Source organism: Gossypium hirsutum, chromosome A10, assembly GCF_007990345.1.
Source record: "Gossypium hirsutum isolate 1008001.06 chromosome A10, Gossypium_hirsutum_v2.1, whole genome shotgun sequence".
In the NCBI taxonomy this organism is placed as follows: Eukaryota; Viridiplantae; Streptophyta; class Magnoliopsida; order Malvales; family Malvaceae; genus Gossypium; species Gossypium hirsutum.
Genome location: NC_053433.1, coordinates 20,955,001 through 20,973,850, shown reverse-complemented (window position 1 = coordinate 20,973,850; position 18,850 = coordinate 20,955,001). Strand labels below are relative to the sequence as shown.

Below are 18,850 nucleotides of genomic sequence, written 5' to 3'. Positions count from 1 at the left end.
CGACAATAGAAGCTACTCTAAATTCTGGGCTGGTTATGGTCACACTTTTCCCCAGTTTCACCATGTATTTACATGATCCAAATCTAACGATAGCCTTAAAAGTTCAGATCCAGATTGGCGGTGCCCCTCAAGTTGCTTCAGTAATTATAACAACTTTACATTACCAGATTGTATATAGGGTTCAAGATCATGCTTTTAATCTCTCAAAGTATGGTACCAGTAACTTTCTTCTTATTTCGGTCAATACACAGGACCAACTCCACTGTATTCATGTTCCAAGACAAATCCCAAAGGCAAAACTGATAAAATTACTGCCTAAAAGATGGATTACAAATTATGAGAAGCTCCATGAGCATAATCAGCCAATACAATCCACAAAGAGCCAGATCACTTTCAGAAGGAATGGAACTATAGAAATTAAATTTGATCAAAGTCACTTGTAGAACCCTGAAACGCCTTCTGTGTTTCCCACAATGTTAATGATGCAACCAGTACCAGACCCAGAGGAAGGAGATAATCCAAGACTGTTGCTGTGGACCCTGTGAACCAGGTCCAGAAAGAAAGCTTACTGAAAGCTTTACTGCTGATGGGAAACCACACTATATGTTCAGAGATCCCAAAACAGGACATTGTCCATGGGCTCTTAACTGTACGTGTGAGTTATGTGCATATGATCGCTTTGATGGCTGGATAGATAGCATGGATCATAACGAACTTAAATCTGGTAAAAAGAAGACAAAAAGAAAATCCTCTCAGTCTGAGTTTTACAAAAGATACATGAATGGAGACCCTTCCATTGGCCATTTAGGAGAAGACAATGGTAAATTCCTTTACCTTGTTGATTACTCTGCAAAAATTCCTCAACCAATCCCGATATTACTAGCTGACCCAAACCCACCAGCTCCTTCAAAACCTTCGTTTCCTCCTGCACTTAAAAAAGTTATAACTCTAAACAAAAACCTTTTCCCTTCGCTGTGCTATATCCAAATTCGTAAATGGGTTCAAAAGAATCCAGTTCCTGAAACTACACAAATCCCTATTCCCACCTCAGTATGTATGTATCATTCTATAGATACATCATATGAACAAGAATTTCCACCTTTATAAGAATGTACCCAATAGGGGTATACACATACCCCTAAAATTCCTTCCAAACTTCAGGCAAAGCCACAAAAATTAGTGCTATAGAAGTTGCCCTAAACTAGCAACTGAAAATGCCATAGCACAGAACAGGGCTATCAAGAAACTAGATTCTAAAGTCTCCAATTTGGATTCAAAAGTCTCAATGGTGGAAGCTAAGCTTAATGATAACTCCAAGATGGTAAAAGACTTAATTTCCCTTCTATAGAAATGCTTAAAAGAAGTTGTTAGAGAAACGACTACTCTAGGACAAGATTTCTTTTTCTATATCACACAAAAGGATAAGAAATTCAAAGGCTGAAACATCAGATTAAAATTTTGAAGGAAATAGGAAAAATTCCTCTGCCAGAAATAAGTCCTAGAGAGAACAGTCCTCCATCAGACGGAGCTTTCATTAAGTTTCCCGCAGTCCCTGAAGAAAAAACCAAGTTTCCATTAACTTCATATGTAGATAAAAAAGAAAATGGAGAAAGAAAAGAAAGAAGCTGAAACAAAGAAGATTCAGGAGGAAGAATCTTCTCAGCATGACTCCAAACAATTAGGAAAGAGACCCATAATTGAAGATTCGCCCCCACCTTCTCTTCCCCCGAAGCAAACTTCCAAATCTTTGATGACAACACCAGAAGAATCGTTTATCATCATTTTTAAAACATTGTTAAGACAATCTGGTACCAGGAATTTTAGCTATTCAGCTTGTAATAGGCCAAATTTGTCCGGATCCATAAAAAACCAAAAACCCAAAAATAAAATAATAAAATTAAACAGAAATAAATAATAAACCAAATTATTTATGAGTCCAATGTCCATTTACAAAATTTCGGGCCTAAATTAAACTAAACCCAAACCTATTGATTTAGACCTAACCTAATTACATAGAACAACCCCAAAAAAAAATTACACCCAAAACCCCTTAACCCAATTCATAAACGGCCCAAAGAAGACCAATAGTCTGAGAACATAAGGGTCGTTTCTGGAATACGCTAGAGCAGCGCCAGAGGGTCGGGCTCCCACGAGCGGCTTCCCACGCACGGTCTCCACGTCACCAGGGCCTCTTCCTCCGTACAGTTACTCCTGCAACAGAATACACGAGAAGCAGCAATAACAGAATACAATAGCAAAAAAGAAAAGAAAAAAAAGAAAAGGAAAATAGATTTCCTGTATTTTTAATTCTTATTTTTCTGGCTATAAAAAGCCATTGTTTGTACTCTAAAAATTTACGCACACTGAATATCAAAAAAGGAGAATCAAAAAGTTATCAAAAGGTGATTTCATATTCTGTTTATTCTTTTCTTTTTTTTTCTTTCGATTTGCTTGCAATCTTTTGCATGAAAAAACGAAAAAAATACCTGAAACGACATCGATGAGAGCCCAAATATCTCAGAAACATGGAGATACGGGCAAGGGTCGAATGGTGTTGAGTGTTTTCCTTCGAATTTTGCTACGTTCTTTTTGAAAGAATAATATGGGATCTAAAGTTTTTTTTTCAAAAGAAGAAAAGGAAAAAGAATAGCTTACCAGATCTCCATGGGCGTGGCCTTCGTTGGCAGGATCTGGTCATTGCTGGCGCACCATCGACCACCAAATTAGATGGTGGTTCGGCGGCTGCTAAATGAAACCCTAGCAGAATTCAAAGCTTTGGTTCTTTTTAATTAAAAGATTTGCTATGTTTAAAGAAGAAAATAAGTGAAAAGAGGTTTTAATAGCTGATTTAAAAACGACGCCATTTAAAGAAGGGAGGGATCTGCGCGTTGACCTTATCCAAAGGTCGTATCGGCGCCCTTTTGCTTTAGATGGGTATTTTGCGTGGTTAATCCCTCCCCTTTGCGCCTTATTTCAATTGGCTCTTATTTGCGTTTTATCTGTTTTTAAAATTTTTCCTAAAGTCCATGTGCTATTGCATTTTAGCTCGCGCCTCAGCGCAGCATTTTGAGATCTGGCATATTTCCAAATTTGGTCCCTGTGTATTTGCACGCGTGGCGCGCTGGTCCCTATTTTAATCTCAATGGTCTATTTTATTTATAAATTATCCCTTTTATTTTAATTCAATTTTAATTGAGTTTTCCATTTGTATAACTTACTATTGTAAAATTCATTTAATATTTTTATATATGTGTTGATATATTTTAATAATTTTACTTTGTTTTTATTTGTATAATTATTTTGAAGTTTTTTTTATCATATTATTTTAACATTTTGTATAATATCTCATTTAAATATTTTTATGTATATTTGTACATATATTATTTTAATTGATTTTTCTATTTGTAATACTTATTATTTTAAAATTCACTTAATATTTTTTTAAAAACATGTGTTGAGCTATTTTTAATAATTTTTCTTTGTTTTTACAAAATTATTATTTTAAAGTTCTTTTTTATATCATATTATTTTAACACTTTATGTAACATTTCGTTCAAATGTTTTTATATATATTTGTACATATATAATCCATGGTAAAATTAATTTGATCCTATATACATATTTAATCCCACGTTATTTCTTGCATATAGTTGCTTCTAAATTATTTATATATATGTTTTTTTTAAAAAAACCTATTATGTATTACCTAAGATAATAATTTTTCTTTCCCTTCATATTTTTTGAATTATTAAAGTTATCTTTTATTGTATATTGTCAATTTTAAATAAATGTATCTTTTTTTTAAAATATTTTGCATATTATTTGATTCAAAATGTCTTCTTTTTTTAATATCTATTTTAAAAATTATTTATATATTCTTAGTTTTTTTATAAATTATTTTAAGTTCTAGCATGTGTTATTTGCTCATCAATGCATCATTTTTTAAATTGTTTTGTATCATATTAGTTTTATGTTGTTTGGTACCTCATGTGTTAATTGTTTTATATTATTTCATGTATATTTGTTGCACATCATTTATTCATTTTTTAATGTATTATTAGATCAATTGTTGTTCACCCATGCTTGTGAATTTGGTTATATTTTGGATTTGTTATGTATTATTGCCTGCTTGTTAATTGGTTTCTTCAGGTTATATTATCTTTATTCACCAAGTGTTGTATTTTATGTGTGCATGTTATCCCATGTTTATTATTCCTCTTTTTGGTACAAATGTTGTTTTGTAATTTCCAATTTTTTAAATTAACTATTCCATTTTATTTCAAGTCAAATAAATGTGGTTTGAGCTAGTTTACAATTGTTTATTTAAAAATTCTAAAATAAGGCAATGCCCAATGTTTGGAAATTCGGGGAATCGTGCCCTATTGTGCTGGGTTTCGATTTTTCGTCAGGCTAAATAATTGGGCATCCTTTTGTAATTTTCAACGTATGAGCTTTTGGGAAGTCAAAAATTAATCGTGTTTTCAATGGTATAAAGGATCGTGTCCTATCGTGCTGGATGTGATGCTGCATTCCTTTGAAACGAGAGAATTTTGACGACCAACTTGAACCACTCAAATGTTTTAAAAGGAACCATATTTCAAAATTTTTTTAAATCTTAGACATAAGGACAGTACTTAATCAATTTGGTACCAATTTTGGGCGTAGTGAGGGTGCTAATTCTTCCTCATACGTAACCGGCTCCCAAACCCCTTTTTTTTTTAAATTTACATAGGCCAAAATTGATTTAAATGGAATAAAATATTTTATTAGGTGATCCAATCACACTAAACAAAAAGATTGGTGGCGACTCCACATTTTGTTTTAAACGTCGATTCCCATTTTTTTCCCGAAATAAAAAAATGGTTTCAACAGCTTGGCGACTCCACTGGGGACTGAACAAGAGAGTCAAGCCATAAAATTGATTATTTTCTGTCCTTTTGTCTAAAATTGAAAATTTAATTTGAAAATCATGGTTCTTTGTTGCATTTGTTTTGGTCCAAGTCTTGTGGAATAATATGGCATTGTATTGCATAACAGTTGCGGTTATACCCTTAAGTGGGAGTGAGAAGCTATGCCTTCGTGAGGTTTTCACCTCCGCATGGGCTAGTGAATTACTTTCGGGATACATCTGTACCTATGATTTTGTGAGATTTTCATTTCCGCATGGTCATAGGGAAATGTATTCCCTTGAACCGAACTCGATCCATATGAGCATATAATGGACGAGGATTGAGGAATTTGCTGGTTCGGGTACATTTTCTTTAGAACTGAGCCACATATAGTGAACCCTAAGAGCCATCCTTAGGTAGAGTTATGTTAAGCCTTAGTAGTTTCCCATATATGTGTTTTGATTATCTTTGTTTTCCTTGTATTTTTATCACTTATATTTGGTACTGACTTGTTGTGTTTTGTTTTGATTGTGTTTTGCATTACATTGCATATTTAAGGAGGTGTTGATTCGTGTTCGATTACTAAGTTAGAAGATTTAACATGGAGAATGAATTTCTTGATAAAGTTGAGGATAATGCGGCTGTCTGTACATGGTCAGAGAAGATATAATCAGAGAAAGGGGATGGCCTAATAGAAGGATATACATCGGGGTTGCAGAACTTCACCCGCATCAATGTGACACAGAATGAGTTGCAAGAATTGAGAGATATATGGGCTCGTTGGGATGAGGGAACCAAGAAGTTGTTCTATCAAAACTATGGTGATATACCCTACTTGTTCGATATCTAGGTAGACAAGTATTTGTTCCGAGCTATGACTCAGTTCTGGAACTCTGCTTATTGTTGTTTTACTTTTGGGGAAGTAGACTTGGTACCCACTGTGGAGGATTATACTACCTTGCTGCGATGTCTAAAAATTCAAGTCAGCAAAGCTTATTCTAAGGTTTTTAATAGCCCAACTTTTGCGAAGAAGTTAATGAATATTACCAGGATGAGCGAGCTTTGGGTCACTGCTCGAATTCAACAAAAGGGGGATGGTAAATGTATTCCTTGGGGGAATTTGAGAGATTTGATTTTAGTACATCCGGATGAAAGGAAGAGGGTTGACATCTTCGCCTTGAGCATTTATGGTTTAGTGATATTTCCAAGGGCTTTAAGGCATGTGGATGAAGTCGTCACTGATTTGTTTGATTGTCTTGATAAAGGAATCACACTTGTACCTGCAATACTAGCTGAGACGTTCAGATCCTTGAGCATGTGTAGAAGGTCAGGCGAATGTAGATTTATTTGATGTGCGCAGCTGTTGATGGTGTGGTTTCATGGGCATTTTTAGAAAGTGAACAAGGTATCTTATCGGGTCTTCTCTGAAAGTTACTCCTCATTAAAGGAAGAGGAAGCTATGTAAAGGAAAGATGATATTTCAGAGGAAAAGTGGATTGAAATTCTTCAAAATCTCAAAGAGGAAGATATGAAGTGGAGAGCCTTTTGGATGGTCCCTGATGAGATCCTTTATCGATGTGAAAAATTTGATTGGGTACCATTGCCAAGGATTTGGGGAGCCATTGGATATACTCCTTTACTTACATTAAAGCAGTATAAATCGAGGTAGTTTATACCCACGACTTACGGGCTTGCTTAGTATGAATTCTTATATAAAGGTGACCACTATAAGAAGAGGGTTCGGGAAATGTCTGATGCTTGGAAGCAAGCTCGCTGGATGAAGAGGTTGGCTGTTAGTTCCATGACGACACCTGAGTACAATGGATGGTTTAGGAAAAAGGGTCAATGATAATATTCCTCGGCCAAGTTTAGAAGGCACCCGACCAATGGAGGAACAGTTACAAGTTGCCCCGTCAGAGTTGGAAATTATAAAACAGGACTTTGAGAAGAAGAGTTCTGAGCTCGGGAAGAGGATTGAATAGTTGGAGGAAGAAAAGATGCATCTGAGATTAGATGTGGAGGTTCAGAAGTCAGAGGCAGAAAAGTTACGGAAAAGAAAGAATGAAGTTGAGGAGGATTTGAAAAGTTTGAAGACGGATTATAAGAAGCTACGCCTATTGATGAGGACTGCTGGGTTAGGGAAAACTTCAGAGCAGTGGCGTCAGGAAATTCGAGAAGAAAAGACTAAGGCTGATCATTGGGAAAAGAAATTCCAGGAGGTTCAAGCTCGAAATGAGGCCTTTGAGAAAACTCTATCAGAGAGTAAAAGTGAACAAGTTGAATTAAGGGCTAGAGTAGCGGAACTTGAGAGATCTCTTTGTCTGTATCGGAATTGCAATTCTGTAGTGGAGTTGAGAGCAAGCTTAAACAAGATAGAAGAAATGAAAGGGAAAATAGAAGAATTAGAGGCGGCATTGCAGAATTGTGAAATGAGGATTGAGTTCTTAGAGGCAAGTGAAGAACAATGGAGGGGACAGCTTTATCATTCTCAGAATCAAGTTAGAAGTAGGGATTACATTATGAGAGAAATCGTAACACAAATTCGGGAGGTAGCTGATTACTTGCAGACTTTGGTGGTACAGGCAGAAATATTAAGTGTGAAGTATGAGCTGGAGTCAGATCCGGGACAGGAGTTAGCTTTGTTGCTCAGGAAAATTAAAGCTCTGAGCATTAGGGCAAAGTCTTATTGTAACTCGGTTTTATGTAAAGAATTTTGTTTTCTAGTAAAGTTTTCTAAATGGAATTAAATCAGAATTGATGCCTCCTTTGCATTCATTTCATGCATTTGCATTACATTACATCATATGCATTAAAGACCATTAAAAGATCCTAATTAATTAAAAATTATTTCAGTAATCTGGAAACCAACAAAAACACACCAAATACACATCCCTACGGTACAAGGAAAAAGACCAAGTCAATGGACAAAAGACTTGAAAAATTAAAGCAAATACAAAGGGATATGTAAGAACAAATGCAGTTACAGATGCAAGAGCAGCTAGTTAAGATTCAGCAAGAGATGAAGGATCAAATGATGGACTCCCAAAGAAATATGATGTCTCAATTGTCCCAGTTGCTGGTAGGAAGGATGGATAAGGGGAAAAATCCTATGGACAATGTTGGGGAAACTAATGAAGACCCTTAGTATCCTCCTGGTTTCACTCTAACACATGTACAGACGCAACCTGAGATTAATCTGCAGAAACCATCTGTTACGATCAGTTCTCAACAGTTTTAGGCTGGGGTTTCAATACCAATAAATTTCCAAGCTGGTTCAGGCTTTAATCCTGGTAATAACTCGAATAATCCAATGGTGCCTGATTTGGATGAAGTTGCGAAAAAGGAAAAGGCAAGGGCAGAATCATAAAAACAACTAGAGGAACGGTGTAAATGGCTGAACGAAAAGGTCAAGGCAATAGAAGGTGTTGATAGACATCCTGGAATTAATGCAAAAGATCTGAGTTTGGTCCTAGACTTGGTACTTCCGTACAAGTTCAAGATGCCAGAATTCGAGAAGTACAATGGAACGAGCTGTCCTGAAGCTCATATTACCATGTTTTGCTGAAGAATGAATGGGTATGTTAATAATGATCAATTGTTGATTCATTGCTTCCAAGACAGTTTGGTGGGGGTAGCGTCTAAATGGTACAATTAGTTGAGTCGAAATAGAATTAGTTCATGAAGAGATCTAGCACAAGCATTCATGAAGCAGTACAATCACATAACAGATATGATTCCTGAAAGAATTATTCTGTAGAATATGGAGAAGAAACCAAACAAAAGTTTCAAGCAATATGCACAGAGATGGAGGGAAGTGGCTATCTAGGTTCAGCCGCTGCTCTTGGAGAAGGAAACTACTATGCTCTTTATTAATACTTTAAAAGCTCTGTTCATAACTCACATGTTAGGAAGTGCCATAAGGAGTTTCGCAGATGTGGTAATGACTGGAGAAATGATTGAGAATGCAATAAGAAATGGAAGGATAGATGCAGGAGAAAATGCCAAAAGGTCTGCTCCGCAGAAAAAGAAAAATGAGGTGAACAATGCAAACATGGGGTATTCAAAATCTGTTACTATAAGCCAACCAAAAAAAATAACCGCTGGTCAGGGTTCATCAAGGCAGGAATCTAGAGCAAAGCAAAACAATGAGAAACTTCAATTTACGCCAATCCCCATGACGTATAAAGAATTGTATCGAAGTTTGTTCGATGCATATGTGGTGGAACCTTTTTATCTAAAGCCATTACAGCTTCCGTTCCCTAAATGGTACGATGCCAATACTCAATGTGAGTATCATGCGGGGATCATAGGACATTCAATAGAAAACTGCACTACTTTTAAGAAGCTAGTTGAAAGATTTATTAAAATGGGCATTGTGAAGTTTGATAATGCGCTCAATGCAGAAAATTCATAACCTAATCACACTGATAGTGGGGTAAAAGTGATAGATGGAAGAATGGGGAAAAGAACCAAGGCGGATATTACAGAAGTAAAAACTCCTTTGAAGTGGATTGGAAGGAGATGGCAAAAAGTGGGCTAGTTACTTCGAATTCAGAAGGAAGTTGTGATGAGATAAAGAATTACTGCGAGTTTCATCATGAATGGGGGCACGAAATTCAAGAATGTGAAGATTTCAGAGCATTAATCTTGATGGACAACAAGGAGATGGAATTTTATAAAAAGGTTAAAGAGGAAGGGTATATATGCGCATCAGAACCCACGATGAATGACCCAAAAGTCAATTGTCCTATGGTCATTATTTCACGTCCTAAAAATGAAGCAAGGATTCAGATGACACCGAAGATCAAAATTCAGAAACCAGTAATTTTCTCTTACAAGGATAAGAAAAAGGTCCCTTGGAACTATGATTGTAATGTGACAGTCCCGGGAAAAGAGGGTTCAGTCAGCCCATTAAAGAAGGATCAAAATATAGGTTCTCACACGCGTAGTGGAAGACAATATGATTTGAAAAATACCCGAACAGAGCTTGTAAAAGAAAAAGATTTGATGGTTGAACAAAAGAGAGGAAAAGCAGTAGAACCTGGGGTGCCTGTTAATAAACCAGTGAAAGAAGAAGAAGCTAAAAAATTTCTAAAATTTCTAAAACATAGTGAGTATAGTGTGGTGGAACAGTTGCAAAAACAACCAGGTCGCATATCCATATTAACTTTGCTCCTAAGTTTAGAGGTACACCGAAGTGTATTGATGAAAGTACTAAATGAGACGTACGTGACCAATGATATTTCTGTCAACAAGTTGGATCGGTTGGTTAATAATATAAGTGTTGATAACTTCATCTTCTTCAATGATGATGAGATACCACTAGGAGGAATGGGATCTACCAAAGCTTTGCATATAACCACCAGATGTAAAGGATATATGTTGTCAGGGGTTCTGGTAAACAATGGGTCGGCATTGAATGTATTGCCCTTGTCCATATTAAACAAGTTACCTGTGGATAGCTTACACATAAAAGGATGTCAGAATATAGCATGAGCGTTTGATGGCATGGAAAGAAAAGTCATGGGGAGAATAAAAGTACCTTTGTTGATTGGGCCAACTACGTATGAGGTAGATTTCTTAGTGATGGATATTAAGCCCTCTTACAACTGCTTGTTAGGGAGACCTTGATACATTCGGCAGGGGCAATTGCTTCATCATTACATTAGAAGCTAAAGCTGGTATCAGAAGGATGGCTGGTAACGATAAATGCTGAAGAGGATATTATTACGACTGTAAGCAGTGATGCACCATATTTAGAGACAGATGAGGAAGGCATTGAGTGTTCTTTTTGGTCTTTGGAGTTTGTAAATGCAACATTCCTCACTGAGGGAAGCAGAATTCTGGAGCCAAAAATATCCAAAACTACGATGATGGGTCTACAGTTGATGTTAGGACGCGGGGCTTTACCAGGAAAGGGACTTGGGAGATGTCTCCAAGGAAGAGTTGAGGTTCCGATGTTGAAGGACAAAAATGATCGCTTTGGTTTGGGGTTCAAGCCAGATGCCAGGCAAAGAAAAAGGGAATTGGAAAGAAGGTAGAAAAGAAGAAAAGCACGTGTTAGTGGTGGAGAAATTAAGTGGGAGCCCATGATAATCCCCCACATCTCCAGGACTTTTGTATCGGGAGGGATTATTTATCGTAAACGAGGGATGCCAGAGAAAGAAAACATGGAAAAATATTAGGAAATGTTCACATCAATGCCATATTTGAAGAAGCAATTGAAGAGGGGACTTGGTCAGATATTCGTCCTTATGAGCCTGGGAGTGTTCTAGACAATTGATGCAGAAGACCTTCATGTAGTTTTTAGAACTTATTCAGAGTAATGTTCAAAACAAACTTGTTGCTTTAAGCTTAGAGGCAATAAGGATTTCTTTGTGAAATAGGCTCATGTTCAAACATCATTATTTCAATGAAGTACATTTTTTGCTATCATTTTGAGCAAACATTCTTTTGTTCTTTCCACAAACGATTGTGTTATTCTTTCTGTTTAAATAATTACCCTGGTCCTTTTTGGAATTTTCTTCAATCATTCTTTCATTTCATTCATAATCATACCTTACAGACAATAATTACCAAATTTATTCATTCTTTGTATATTTTTTTTGTACTTATAATAAGTCCCTAGATATCTATATCATGAGTGACGCTGTTACTAACTTAGAATCACTATTTGAGCAAGACATGTGTTTAGAGGGTTCTTAGGACTTTGAAGATGATAGAGACTGTGATTTATCTCTAGACTTGTTAAGGATGGTAGAACAAGAGGAAAAAGAAATTTCACCTCATAAAGAAGCAGTGGATATGGTAACTTTGGAAGAGGGGAAAGCTGTAAAAATTGGAACATGCATAACTGAAGTAACAAAGCGAGACCTTGTTGGGTTGCTTCAGGAATTCAAAGATGTTTTTGCATGGTCATACCAGGATATGCCCTGGTTGAGTACTGATATTGTAGTACATCACCTTCCCATAAAAGAAGATTGCAAGCCAGTTCAGTAGAAGCTTCGAAGAATGAGGCCAGATATTATCTTAAAAATAAATGAGGAAGTCAAAAAGCAATTTGATGCTGGATTCCTTCAGGTGATCAAATACTCAGAATGGATAGTGAAAATTGTGCCTGTTCTTAAGAAAGACGGAAATGTGCGAATATGTGTGGACTATAGAGATCTAAATAAGGCTAGCCCAAAGGACAATTTCCCCTTGCCTCACATTGATATGCTAGTGGACAATACGACTGGTTATTCATTATTTTTCTTCATGGATGATTTCTCGGGGTATAATTAGATCAAGATATATCCTGAAGACATGTGAAAGACGACTTTCATAACTTTATGGGGCATATTCTGTTATAAAGTGATGCCGTTTGGACTAAAGAATGCTGGAGCGACATATCAAAGGGCCATGATGACCTTATTTCATGATATGATGCATAAAGAGATCGAAGTTTATGTTGATGATATGATAGCTAAATCACAAATTGAAAAGGAACACATCCAAGTATTGAGAAAGTTGTTCATGAGATTGAGAAAATTTCAGCTAAAGCTCAATCCAACAAAGTGTACCTTCGGGGCTAGATTAGGAAAACTATTGGGCTTTGTAGTCAGTAAAAGGGGAATTGAGATTGATTCAGATAAAGTACGGGCTATACAAGAGTTGTCTTCACCACGCACTCAAAAAGAAGTTCGAGGCTTTCTGGGAAGACTAAATTACATTGCTCGATTTATTTCTCAATTAACAGAGAAATGCGACCCCATATTTCGTCTTCTTAAAAAGCATAACCCAGGAGAATGGAATGATGAATGCCAGAGAGCTTTTGATAAAGTTAAAAGATATTTGTCGAGTCCTCCAGTGTTATCACCTCCAATCTCAGACAGGCCGTTGATACTGTATTTAGCAGTGTTTGATAATTCTATGGGATGTGTGCTTGGTCAACATGATGAATCAGGAAGAAAAGAAAGGGCGATCTATTACCTTAGTAAGAAATTCACTGAGTGTGAATTGAGATATTCGCCAATTGAAAATTTGTGTTGTGCTCTAATTTAGACAGCTTGGAGGTTGAGACAATACATGTTGTACCATACGACTTGGTTAATCTCAACGTTGGATCCTCTAAAGTATATGATGGAGTCAAATGCCTTGAATGGAAGGATGGCTAGGTGCAAATTCTGCTTTCTGAATTTGACATAATCTACGTGAGTCAAAAAGCTGTGAAAGTAGCGGATTTTCTGGCCAGTTGAGCTTTTGAAAATTATGAGCCCTTGGATATTGATTTCCCCAATGAGGAGATAATGTATATGGAAACACTACAAAAGATCACTCTTGGAATTTGAATTTTGATAGAGCCTCAAATGTTGTGGGTAATGGAATTGGAGCAGTCTTGGTATCTCCTAGTGGAGATCATTATCCATTCACATGTAAATTGGATTTTGATTGCACAAATAATATGACAGAGTATGAGGCATGTATCATGGGACTCCGAGTAGCTACAGAACAAATGATCAAGTTATTGGAAGTATATGGAGATTCTGTGCTGGTAATTTACCAACTTTGAGGTGAATGGGAGACAAGAGATTCCAAACTAATCAATTACAGAAGGTTGGTGTTGAGGTTAGTTGAAGAGTTTGATGATATTTCCTTAAATTATCTCCTGCGTGATGAAAACCAGATGGCAGATGCTTTGGCTACTTTGGCTTCCAAGATTAAAGTGAACAGACAAGAAGATGTTAAACCTATTCAGATGAGTATTCGTGTGGCCCCATCTTATTGTTATAATATAGAGGAAGAGGAGAGAGATGATCATCCTTAGTATCAGGATATATTGTGATACGTGAGAAATCGTGAATATCCGGACCAAGCAATGGAGAATGACAAAAGGATGCTGAGAAGGTTAGCCTGTGATTATGTCTTAGATAGGGAGATCCTGTACAAAAGAAGAAAGGATTAAGTACTTTTGAGATGTGTGGATGCTGTGGAGGCCAAGAAAGTCTTGGAAGAAGTTCACGAAGGCGTTTGTGGAACACACACTAACGGGTTCACAATGGCCAGACAAATTATGAGGTTTGGGTATTATTGGTCAACCATGGAAGGAGACTACATCAATTATGCTAAGAGGTGTCAAAAATGTCAAATTTATGGCGATAAGATTTATATACCTCCTTCGCCTTTGCATGTTATGACTTCTCTATGGCCGTTTTTCATGTGGGGCATGTATGTCATAGGGCCAATCTCGCTGAAGGCTTCAAATGGGCATCGTTTCATTTTTGTAGTCATCAACTATTTTACCAAGTGGGTAGAGGCTGCTTTATATGCCAATGTAACTAAATCGACAGTCAGCAGATTTTTAAAAAGGGAAATCATATGTCGATATGGGATGCCTAAAAGGATCATATCTGATAATGCATTAAATTTGAACAATAGCACAATAGTAGAGGTTTGCAGTCAGTTCAAGATCAGACACCATAATTCATCACCATATCACCCAAAAATGAATGGGGCAGTAGAAGTAGCCAATAAAAATATCAAGAAGATTGTGGGAAAAATGACCGAAACTTACAGAGATTGGCATGAGAAGTTGCCATTTACTCTCTATGCTTATCGAACATCTGTCAGAACTTCTACTGGGGCAACGCCTTTCTCATTGGTCTATGGAATGGAAGCAGCTCTACCTATTAAGGTGATACATTCTCTTCGAGTTTTGTCAGAATTGAAGTTAGATGAAGCAGAATGGATACAGTTTTGATATGATTAGTTGAATTTGATTGAGGAAAAGAGGCTAAGGGCTATTCAGCATGGTCAGATGTATCAAAAAAGAATGATACGGGCTTATGACAAAAAGGTTCGCCCAAGAGAGTTTCATGAGGGAGATTTAGTTCTGAAAAAGATCCTTCTTATACAAAAAGATTTCAGAGGAAAATGGATACCAAATTGGGAGGGGCCTTATGTGGTGAGGAAAGCTTTCTCCGGAGGAGCATTATTCCTGGCTGAAATGGATGGAAGAAACTTGTCTAATCCAGTGAACCCGGATTCGGTCAAAAAGTACTACACCTAATGAGGGGAAGAAGCCAAAGTGAAAACCCGCAAAGGGCGCTTTGAGACTTCCTTAAAAAAGGGGGGGCCAAAGTGAAAACCCGCAAAGGGCACTTTGAGACTCAATAAAAAATGAAATTTAAAAAAAAAAGGAGAGACCAAGGTGAAAACCAGCAAAAGGCGCCTTGCGACCAAAGAGGATTTGAGTTGAAAACCCGAAAAAAGCGGCTCAAATGTTGATCCAAAATGGGGAAGGCGATGATCTTGCTATACCTGAATTAATGAGGAAAGGGTATGTTGCATCTTGGGGCATTGACAAAGTACTTCTGATCTCCTAAACACATGTCAAGTTTAGATTGGTCTTCAAGAAGTTCGTACAAAGAAACTCAGTTTGCGATATCAAGGGTACCTAGTCTTCATTTTATTCCTAATAAATTAAGTTATCTTTGAAATAGTCTTTCCTTTTCAAGATATATATTTATAAATCAATTATCATTCTTTTGATGATTTATTCACTTTGAGCTCAAATTCAATCCCATTCTTATCCATTATTATGATTTGATTGCAAGCATGTTGCATTGAAATAATGATGAGTGAACTAGTAAAGTTTTCACAATAGAAGTTTCGCATATTACTCTAGAAGTTTCTAGATAATGCAAGAATCCGAAACATGACTATTGCTTAGAATTCACCAAAGCTCAAGGACATATTTGAATAAATCGCCTCTTTAGATTTTTGTCCAAAATGATGATTGAACAAAAGGACAAGATATGGCGTTGGTGATACAATTTCAGAAAAATGATCAATATAAGAAGGAGTTATTCTCAAGAAAGGGGAAATGATATTTTGTATCCATGCAAATATCAAAAATGCACATCTAGCTATAACACTCGAGGAGCGAGGTAGCAGATCGAATAGATGAAAATTCAACTATGAGTTGCAATAAAAAACTTTTTGTCCCAGAAAGAATAGTGGAAGGGGCATTGGAATTATAGCGGGGCAAGCTTGCTGAGCAGAATATGATTGTTTCTTTGGGATACTCTATCAAAATGCTAGTTGAGCGAGATGATTGTGTAATACGTCAGTGACAACATACTGATGAATAACGAATGATGATACCTTAAGGGTTAAAAAATGGAATCATTCGCATTTCTGCATACATATATCATTCATATCACATTTAGTTAAGAGCATTGGATTCATTTCAATCATAGCATCCTAATCATTTGGCATAAACATGGGCATATAGAACTGAGTCTACAGGACATGTTCCCCAGAGGACAATATAGCGATATCGGTGAATTCATAGGTTTTGTCTCCTGAAGTACTAGTGCAGTAGATCGAAGATGGCGAATCTTATCTCCATGTATTGGCAATGGAGCAGATTTCAGCCACCAGCCTTATCTCTCTGAGGTAGCAAGAGAGCAGGTTGGCGATTGTAGTCTTATCTTTCTGATGTAGCAAGGAAGTAGACTAAAGATTGAAGATCTTATCTCCCTAAGCAGTAGTGGAGAAGATCGAAAGAGGCGAATCTTATCTCCCTGTATCGGCAATGGAGCAGATTGAAGCCACTAGCCTTATTTCTCTGAGGTAGCAAGAGAGCAGGTTGAAGATGGTAGTCTTATCTTCCTGAGGTAGTAAGGAAGCAGACTGAAGATTGAAGATCTTATCTCCCTAAGCAGTTTGGAGTATATCGAAGATGGAAAATCTTATCTCCATGTATCGTTAATGGAGCAAATTTCAGCCCCAAGCCTTATCTCCCTGAAGTTGTAGTGGAGCAGGTTCAAGATACAAGTCTTATATTTCTGAGGTAGCAAGGAAGCATACTGAAGATTGAAGATCTTATCTCCCTAAGCAGTTGTGGAGCAGATCGAAGATGGCTAATCTTATCTCCATGTATCGGCAATGGAGTAGATTTTAGCCACTAGCCTTATCTCTCTGAGGTAGCAAGAGAGCAGAATGGAAATTGTAGTCTTATCTTCCTGAGGTAGCAAGGCAGTAGACTAAAGATTGAGGATCTTATCTCCATAAGCAGTTGTGGAGCAGATTGAAGACGGCGAATCTTATCTCCATGTATCGCAAAGGAGCAGATTTTAGCCACTAGCCTTATCTCTCTGAGATAGCAAGAGAGTAGATTGGCGATTGTAGTCTTATCTTCCTGAGGTAGCAAGGAAGCAGGCTGATGATTGTAGATCTTATCTCCTTGAGAAAACAGTGGAGTAGATCGAAGTCGACGAATTTTTAGTGGAGTATACCCCTGAAGACGGTGGAATTGACTGAGATTACTTGAAGAAGAAGAGCACCAAAGAAGTCAAGATTTAGTAAAACCGGGTAAAATTTGTACTTTTAAAGTCTTTGCTCTATTCTCGTTACACGACAATGAGCAAAGAGGGGCAGCTGTAATAGGCCCAATTTGCCTGGACCTATAAAAAACCAAAAACCCAAAAATAAAATAATAAAATAAAACATAAATAAATAATAAACCAAATTATTTATGAGTTCAATGTCCATTTACAAAATTTCGGGCCTCAATTAAACTAAATCCAAACCTATTGATTTAGACCTAACCTAATTACATAGAACAGCCCAAAAAAATTACACCCCAAACCCCCTAACCCAATTCATAAATGGCCCAAACAAGCCCAATAGCCTGAGAACACAAGAAACCCTAGATGTTTTTGAAATACACTAGAGCAGCGCTAGAGGGTCGGGCTTCCACGAGCGGCTTCCCACACAGGTCTCCACGTCACCAGGGCCTCTTCTTCCGTACGGCCACTCCTGCAACAGAATACACGAGAAGCAGCAATAATAGAATACAATAGCAAAAAGAAAAAAAAGAAAAAAAGAAAAAGAAAATAGATTTCTTGTATTTTTAATTCTTATTTTTCTGGCTATAAAAAGTCATTGTTTGTACTCTAAAAATTTACGCACACTGAATATCAAAAAAGGAGAATCAAAAAGTTATCAAAAGGTGATTTCATATTTTGTTTAGTCTTTTCTTTTTTTTTTCTTTCAATTTGCTTGTAATCTTTTGCATGAAAAAAACGAAAAAAATACCTAAAATGACACTGATGAGAGCCCAAATATCTCAGAAACATGGAGATACGGGCGAGGGTCGAATGGTGTTGAGTGTTTTCCTTCAAAATTTGCCACATTTTTTCGAAAGAATAATATGGGATCTAAAGTTTTTTCCAAAAGAAGAAAAGGAGAAAGAATAGCTTACCAGATCTCTATGGGTGTGGCCTTCGTTGGTAGGATCTGGTCATTGCTAGTGCACCATCGACCACCAAATTGGATGGTGGTTCGGCGGCTGCTAAATGAAACCCTAGCAGAATTCAAAGCTTTGGTTCTTTTTAATTAAAAGATTTGCTATGTTTAAAGAAGAAAATAAGAGAAAAGAGGTTTTAATAGCTGATTTAAAAACGACGCCATTTAAAGAAGGGAGGGATCCGCGCGTTGACCCGATCCGAAGGTCGAATCGGCGTCCTTTTGCTTTAGATGGGTAATTTGCGCAGTTAATCCCTCCCTTCGCACCGCATTTCAATTGGCTCCTATTTGCTTTTTATCTGTTTTTTAAATTTTTCCTAAAATCCGTGTGCTATTGCATTTTAGCCTGCGCCTCAGCGCAGAGTTTTGAGATCTGGAATATTTCCAGATTTGGTCCTTGTGCATTTGCACGCGTGGCGCGCTGGTCCCTATTTTAATCTCAATGGTCTATTTTATTTATAAATTATCTCTTTTATTTTAATTCAATTTTAATTGAGTTTTCTATTTGTATAACTTACTATTTTAAAATTCATTTAATATTTTTATATATGTGTTGATATATTTTAATAATTTTGCTTTGTTTTTATTTGTATAATTATTTTGAAGTTTTTTTATCATATTATTTTAGCATTTTGTATAATATCTCATTTAAATATTTTTATGTATAT

The 18,850-nt window shown here is 36.6% G+C and overlaps 1 protein-coding gene and 1 long non-coding RNA gene across 3 annotated transcripts; one reads left to right on the top strand and one right to left on the bottom strand.

The window, feature by feature from the left end:
- Positions 1 to 214: 214 nt before the first annotated feature.
- Positions 215 to 2,977, bottom strand: LOC107897586 (uncharacterized). Of its 2 annotated transcripts, XR_001684207.2 has the most exons (3): positions 1,716 to 2,895; positions 835 to 1,552; positions 215 to 721 (listed from the first exon to the last, which is right to left on the bottom strand). It is a non-coding gene; the product is annotated as an uncharacterized lncRNA (long non-coding RNA). The 2 variants fall into 2 exon arrangements; XR_001684206.2 differs by having other exon boundaries at positions 835 to 2,977.
- A 3,909-nt stretch (positions 2,978 to 6,886) lies between these two features.
- LOC107895777 (restin homolog) lies at positions 6,887 to 8,034 on the top strand. Its single transcript, XM_016821004.1, has 2 exons — positions 6,887 to 7,585; positions 7,870 to 8,034. The coding sequence occupies exons 1-2, from the start codon at positions 6,887 to 6,889 to the stop codon at positions 8,032 to 8,034; spliced, it is 864 nt and encodes a 287-aa protein (XP_016676493.1).
- The last annotated feature ends 10,816 nt before the right edge of the window (positions 8,035 to 18,850 follow it).